The sequence below is a fragment of the Tamandua tetradactyla genome, chromosome X (genome assembly GCF_023851605.1).
Source record: "Tamandua tetradactyla isolate mTamTet1 chromosome X, mTamTet1.pri, whole genome shotgun sequence".
Taxonomy (NCBI): domain Eukaryota; kingdom Metazoa; phylum Chordata; class Mammalia; order Pilosa; family Myrmecophagidae; genus Tamandua; species Tamandua tetradactyla.
The window spans coordinates 28623261-28631361 of NC_135353.1; the positions used below are offsets into that span (position 1 = coordinate 28623261).

Sequence of the window (8101 nt, forward strand, 5' to 3'; positions counted from 1 at the left end):
TGTCAAATTCATGCACATATCAAGACATGAAGTTAGGACAATCACTTCTTGATATAGTACCGACAAATAATTAAAATTATAGTTAATAACAAAATAGAAGAAGTATTTGGATTAAAACAATAAGTAAAAGGTTCAAGGAAACAAATAGTTTATACAAATTAATAGGAGAAATATCAATCAATACTCATCAGATTAAAAAACTATGAGCAGGGCGGTGCGATGGTGGCTCGCTCAGTGGCAGATTTCTCGCCTGCCATGCCGGAGACCTGGGTTCGATTCCCGGTGCCTGCCCATGCCAAGAAAAAAAAAGAAGAAGAAAGAAAAAAGGTTATGAGCAGGGGGTACAAGGGTAGTTAAGTGGTAGAATTCTCGCCTGCCATGCAGGAAACTCGGGTTTGATTCCTGGCCTATACACTTCCCCGAAAAACAAACGCACACAAAAAAATTCGGCAAATGGTGCTGCAGTAACAGGATACTCACATGGAAAAAGAATGAAATGTGACCCCCACTATACAGCATATAAAAAAAAAAAAGAAAAGGCTATGAGCGTTTGTACATTGAAAACTATAATTACAAAATTAAAACATGAGGAATATTGATCCAGACTAAAACAAATGCAAATTAAAGAAATCTTGTGATAGCGTCTCATACTGACTAAAATATCTTTTTCAATTAAGTCCTAGTGAAATTGCTGGTGGTAGCATAAATTGCAATTGCTGCCCCCGCCCCCACCCCCGGAAAGCGGTATTGCAGTCTGTGCTCTCAGACCCTTGGCTTTAATCACCTTGACCTTGCTGCCTGCCCGGCCAATTGCCAGCCTCAGAGCAGCCCTGGTCCTGGGCCCTGCCTTGCACACATCCTGGGCCAGCTGAGGCTCCCCCACTTTCTTCCTGTGACTTACTGAGCATTTCATCCCCTGTAAGGGGAGCTCTTCCTTCCTCTTCCTTCCTCCCTCTGTAGAATCCCAGTCATTTCCTCTATGCCTGCTGATGCTCATCTCAGTGTCCCAAAAGAATCTCGCCGGCTCCCTTGGCCCAAGGCAGTTGGCTGGCGAGGTCACTCCATCTCCTCACCTTACCAAGCTATCGAAATAGAAACATTAGAGCCCAAGCTTAGAAAAGCCAAGGGTGAAGATTTGAGCTCTCTATCTGGAAAATCAAACCTGAAAGAAACTGAGCCCCGGGCCAGGTTCCAGCCATCTTGAATTTCCTAATAAAGCACTATCTTCTTAGATTTGCCTTTGCATGAGATTTTTGTGTTAGGTCAACCTCAACATCCTGATTTCTTTTCAGAATTATGAACATATCTGATGTAAATGGTAGGTAATCAAAGAATGGTAGGCAGTGTTCCTTACCCACAAGCCTCTCCTTGGTCTTAATTTTGTGAGGATAAATGCTATGCTGCAGATCAAGTTTGCTTTTGTTGTTGTTTGATTGATCTTCTGCATTTTAAACTTTTTATTTTGAAATACTTTAAAACTTATAGGACAGTTACAAAAATAATGCATGCGCCATACAGAGAAGACCAGCATAACCCTATCCTCCCAGATACTCAAATCCACCAATTTTGACATTTTGCCATATTTGCCAGATCATTCTATCCATCAATCTATCAATCCATATCTAGCTAGCTAGTTATTTATTAATCCATTTTCTGAAAACTTGAGTGTAGGTTGTACCGATTATGATCCTTGAATACATATGCATTTCCTAAGAACAAGGTTGTTCACATATATGTATATCCAGCTTAAGTGCTGGTATCAAGTAGGAGATAGTTAACATTGATATAAAGCTTACAGTATCTATCTCAATTTTTTATGTCCCAATAATTTCCTTTTGAGCCTTCTCTCCTCCCTTGTTAGGTCCTGTCCAGGATCATGTATTCCCTTTAATTGTCATTGTCTCTTTAGTTGCTCTTTCTTTGTTTTTGTTTTTAATTGTGGGACCATATAAACAACATAAACTTTCCCATCTCAGCTACTCCCAAGCACACCACTCAGAGGAATCAGTCACATTCCTTCCATCACAACCTTCCATCACTAAAACATTCCCATTACCCCACACACAAATCATACACTCATTTTGCATCATCTTCCTACTCCCCTTGTCCACCACCCCTAGCAACCTGTACTCTAATATCTGTCTCCATGAATTTGTATATTCTCCAGTATTTTCTTTGTAGTTATCATGGAGTTCAAGTTTAATGTCATAAATCTCTAGCAATCTCATTTGCTTTGATACCAACTAACTTCAGTAATATACACAAGACATGTTCTTGTACCTCTCTGCCCTCCCCACTTTTATGTAGTTCTTGTCACAAATTACATTATGAGTTCAAAACCATTGCTTTATCATTACATGTTGTGCATTTGCCTTTTAGATCCTGTAGGAAGTAGAAAGTGAAGTTCCAGACTAAAGATATAATAGTACCAGTATTTCTATTTACCCGTCATTGCCCTTACCAGGGATCTTATTTCTTCATGTGGCTCTAATCTACTGTCTAGTGTCCTATCCTTTCCTTTCAACCTGCAGAACTCTTTTTAGCATCTCTTGTAGGGTCAGCTAGTGATGACAAAACCCCTCCTACAGCTTTTGTTTATCTGGGAATTCTAAAATTCTCCCTCATTTTTAAAAGACAGGTTTACCAGATATACGATGCTCATTTGGCAGGTTTTTTTGCTTTCAGGACTTTAAATATGTCATCCCACTTGCTTTCTTGCCTCCAATCAGAAATCCCCACTTACTTAATCTTATTGAGGCTCCCTTGTATGTGGCATATTGCTTCTCTATTGTGACTTTCAGAATTCTCTATCTTTGGCATCTGTTTGATTATAATGTACCACAATGTGGGTCTATTTGGGTTTATCCTGTTTGGAATTCACTGAGTGTCTTGGCTGTGTATTCATGCTTTCATTTAATTTGGGAAGTTTTCAGCCATCATTTCTTTGAATATTCTCTCTGTTCCTTTCTTTTTTCTCCCTCTTGGACTCTCACAATGTTTACATTGGTATGTTTGATGATGTTCCAACCAGGTCTTGACGAGCACAGATCAGTGCAGCCCCAAGACCAAGGAACATGTCAAGCATGGAGTTAGACATGAATTTTTATTAGGACTTATGAATAAGAGGAAATTCTTCCCAATAGCAGCCATTCAAGAAATGGAAGTCAGCTCCACAGGGTGGAGGGGGGGAGGAGATGGTGCAAGGGACAGCTTATAAGGGTTTAGAACAAGGACATTCCATAGGGTATGAGAACAGAGCTTCATCAAGTCTTATGACACAAGACTTTGGAGATGTGTTATCACCATATCAGCAGAAAGCAGTTTCAATATTTTGCAAGATACGTGGTTTACGAAACCATCTGTACATTCTTTTCCTCCCTGAGGAGATCTGCAGACCTTTAACTTCTGTCCAGATCATGTAGGCAGCTACATGAAGTAACTTACTCTCAGTATGGAAGGGGAGCCCCTACCCTTTGTCTCCACAGATGGTGTCCCACAGGTTTTTTAGGCTCTGTTCACTTTTCTTCATTCTTTCCTCTTTTTACTTATCAGATTGGATGATTTCAGTTGTCTTATCTTCATGCTCACTGATTCTTTCTACTGACAGCTCCAATCTGTTGAACCCCATCAGGAAATTTTAATTTCTGTTACTGTGGTCTTCAGCTCTCTTTGGTTCCTTTTCATAATTTCTCTATATGATATCCTCTTTGTGGTCATCTATTCTTTCCCAGATTTCATTTAGTTCTTTATCAACATTTTCCATTAGCACTTTTTTTTAACATATTTAAGACCATTTTTTTAAAAAAAGTCTTTGTCTGGTCTGTCCTAGGTCTGATCCTCCACACTGATGGTTTCTAATGCTTTAATTTTCTCCTTTGCCTAGGCCATCACATTCTATTTTTTGTTGTTTTGAAATATTTTGTTGAAACTTAGACATTTTAAAAGATATATATTTACTTTTTTCATTATATAGCTATGCATTTATCATCACAATCGACTTTTTAAATCTTTTTTGTGAAAAATAACATATATGCAAAAAAGCAATACATTTCAAAGCACATCACAGTAATTAGTTATAGAACAGATTTCAGAGTTTGATATGGGTTACACTTCCACATTTTTAGGTCTTTACTACTAGCTGCTCCCAGATACATGAAATTAAAAGAAATATCAAAATAATGATTCAGCCATCACACTCATTTGTTAAACTCTACCTTCCACCAGCAGAAACCCAGGCATTTTTATATTTTAACATATTACTGCAGGAATTTAGTCTCTGTAACTTCTGTTCCTTAAGCTTGTATCTAATCAGATAGTGTGCTAGTTTTATGATCATGGCAGGAGCAATCAAGGAAGAAAAAAAAAAGAAGAGGGGAAAAAAGAAAACACCTTTCCCAGATTTTGCAGATGAGCCTGTGTAAGTGCTATCCTTCAGGGCTTTTCCAAATAATGAGTTTAGAGAATAGCTTCAGGCTAAAGCATGGGAGTCTCCCTGTCCTTTCTGCACACCTGTCTTGTCTTGTGCATTCATGCATGTGTGGACCTAGGAATTCCACCATTTACACAGCTGCAAACATCCCCTCTTCCCTAGGGACAGTTTCCTCATGGTTCCAGGCATCACAGTGTATGTCCCACAGCCAGCAATCCCTTACCCAAGGCAGCACAACTTGACTGCTGTCCTACAGCATTCTGTAGCTCAGTGAGCTGCCTTCTATATGTAGGGCAAGTTCTGGGATGGAAAGTCTCTCTGGAAGATTAGGCCAGACGCACATGCTTCCAGTATGTGCATAGGTTGGCTCCATGCCAAACTGATGACGCATAGAGATGGGATCAGAAAGGGCGCCATGAGATCCTCCCACTTTTAAGTAGCCTTTTCTCTTGATTTAGCACTTGCCCCATAACTGAAATCATTTAACTGTTTTCTGGAGCTTTGAGAAAGATATTTCTGCCAGTTCTTGCTGGTTGTTCAAAGCTTCTATGAAGGGAGGGAATCCTGAAATGTCTCCTTGCTGTATCCTGTTTTATTTATTTTTTCAAGGGGAATGATGAGACCTTACAGATAAATGAAGGAATATTTGGGAAAAATAAAGAAACTTTCAATAACAAACTATCCTATCCCCTAATTAAAGCAGGGGTTCCAGGACAAGGAAATCTGTGTGGGGAGGGCCCAGGGAAAGTACACTGGGTACCCACAACAGCCTTCCATCTGACACAACACAAACACAGATATGTAGCCACCCATGCAGCGCCTTAAAATTTGGTATCAGTGAGATCTTGTGAAAATGACCTCCAAGCACAGCCTTGCCTGAGAGGAGATGATGCAAAGAGACACCCTGCACCCTAGAGTATGGGTGGAGCAAAAGGAGAGAGGGGAGCAGCCAGCCAGATCCCATCCCCTCCCCTTTGGTGGTGTGGTCTCTCGAACAAACACCTCTTGCCATCTCCTTCCACTCATGTTCCTCCTCTCCTGCCCTCTCAGTCCTCTAGTTTCCTTCCCATCTCCTGGAAGCCTTCCTTTCAATCATATAAATCAGAGCTGGGTCATTTCGAAGGTCCAGAGAAGTCTTTCAGCTGTGAAGAGTGTATGCCTGATGCCACTGGTACTTAAAACCCTTCTCTTTTTTTGGCAGAACTGGCTTATGATCTGGATGTGGATGATGCTCCTGGAAACAAGCAGCATGTGAATCAGAAGGACAATGAAATCACCGCCTCTCACAACCTGGGGAATGGTCATTCCCCACTGAAGGTTTTAACCAGCATGGCAATCTATGTAGTGTGCTTTTTCTTCCTGCTGCACTGACTTCCTAGTGCATGGCACCCGTGCTGCCCTTCAGCACCCTGTGGTCCCACTCTGTAAAGGGAACCACCTTCTTATTTTTTTCTATTTTTTTATCTTATATGCCTCTTCTAGCCATTAAGTAGAGGACTAACCATGAGTTATGTTTTCGAAAATCAAATGGCATCTTTATGAAGAAGGTAAATTTTAGTGGTAGTATAGATCGTCCTTTTGCAAAGAAAAAAAAAACAAGTTGTGCCAAATTATTTTCCTATGTTTGGCTGCTAGTACATGGTTACCATGTCTCTCTCTCTCTTTCTCTTTGCATGGATTTCTTTGGAAAAAAAAATAAATGCTCAAATAAAAATGTATTGCATCTTTTTTTTTTGCAAGCCCTCGTATATGGCAGCCATCCAATGCTTTCCTCCTTCTCACACAGCTTTTCATTCAGTATAGCAAAATCATGCTAGGTCCCAACTACGGTTTTTGAGACCAGTCCTTTGGCGGCGGTAGTATCCATCCTGGTCCTGAGTCCCAGTCGAAAATCTACTCCTTCCCAACACCTACCCAATTCACAGTCCCGATTCAGGAAGCTTGAATTAGAATGTCTTGCTTATGAAACCAGAGGTATCTCCAAAGAGTTCCAGGTTCCCTCTTTATAAGTGCTATGCCCAAAGAGAAATCATCTGTGGGGGTAACATACAAGTACATGATTAATATGCTTCCTTACTGATTCCATATTCACATCCTGCTTCTACCATCGCCCCAGCCGAGAGAGGGAGGTGGCCCCCAAGAGTGTAAAAGATAAAGTGGAAGCAGCCTCTTTACTGCTGTCTCAGGCTTGCTCTCAGTCACAGCTCTCCAAGGATTGTCACATGGCAGGGCCTGCAGTTGTCCTGGGTCAGGTTGCAAAGGTTGTCATCGGGGAACCCATGATTTCTAGGAAGCCACGCTCACTCATGGCCTCAGTGAGTTTCTTCAACATTCTTTCATTTCACAACTGAGTTTTGAGTATCCATTAGGTGCCAGGGTAATGTAGCCTGACGCCACCCCTACTGGCATTGACCAGAAGTTCTGGCACCAATACTAGTTTCAACATGGACTTTTTGTCTGTTGGGGGCTTAGTATTATTAATTAAATCTGTTTGGTTTTGTTTTTTTTTTTTTTTAACATATACAACACCACAAACAATAATGGCATTTATGGAGATACTCAAACATTCTGCTGCAAAAGAACCCAAAGAATAGCCAATTTGCCTTTGTTTATAGTGCTCAGCATGTTGCTCTTTTGCAAGGTCAGGTCAATAAAAACATTCTTTTAAAAAAAAATTATTTTATTGAGAAATCTTCACACACATACAGTCCATACATGATGTACAATCAGTGGCTCACAATATCATCACATAGTTGTGTATTCATCACCATGATCATCTGCATCACTCCAGAAAAAGAAATAAAAAGAAAACATTCATACAGCCCTAACCTCTTACCCCTCCCTCTCATTGACCACAATATTTCAATATACTCAATTTTTACTGTTTATCTCCCCTTATTATTTGTTTATTTTTTAATCATTTCTTTTTACTCATCTGTCCATACCCTGGATAAAAGGAGCATCAGACACAAGATTTTCATAATCACACAATCGCATTGTAAAAGCTGTATTGTTATACAATCTTCTTCAAGAATCTAGGCTACTCAAACAAAGCTCAACAGTTTTAGGTCCTTCCCTCCAGCCACTTGAATACACCATAAACTAAAAAGGGATAGCTATATAATGCATAAGAAAAACCTCCAGGCAAACCTCCAGACTCTGAAAATTTTCAGCTACTAAAATGGTATTTTGTCACATTTCTCTCTTCCCCCCTTTTGGTCAAGAAGGCTTAATAGAAACAGTCTTGATTCTTTCCAAAGGATGGGAACTTAATTCCCAATTGAAAGCAAGGTGGGGGGTGAGGGCTGGACTTCATCCTGGGAGAAGCTGAGATGGTTCTTGGAGAGGGTGAGACTCAGGAAGGGATATCAGCAAAGGTCAAGGAATGGACTGGGAAGCCCCTTTTGATAGTAGGAGGTGGTCCCAACCAGGTTCTCTGATTTCTATCAGATGGCAGGAGGTCACCACTCAGGAGGCAGAAGGTGCACTTTCTCACATCTTACCATTGCCCCCTCCTGCCATCGTCAGCACACTTCTGTCAAGGTCTCCTGTGGTGCACAGGTTTCCAATATCCATTTTTGTCCTCGGCAGAAATTCTCACAACTGCAAATCGGAACTCTTTACTTTAGTGTTTCCTTTGGTTAGTTTTGTTGACACTAAGACTATAGTCAG

The 8101-nt window shown here is 40.5% G+C and overlaps 1 protein-coding gene across 1 annotated transcript in view; it reads left to right on the forward strand.

Moving 5' to 3' along the window:
• The window catches only part of GPC3 (glypican 3), a 584655-nt gene extending 578508 nt beyond the window's left edge, over positions 1 to 6147 (forward strand). The window contains exon 8 of the mRNA XM_077144850.1: positions 5631 to 6147. Within this exon, the coding sequence (XP_077000965.1) occupies positions 5631 to 5800 (170 nt within the window). The 3' untranslated portion in view covers positions 5801 to 6147. The remainder of the gene's footprint in view (positions 1 to 5630) is intronic.
• Positions 6148 to 8101: the final 1954 nt, after the last annotated feature.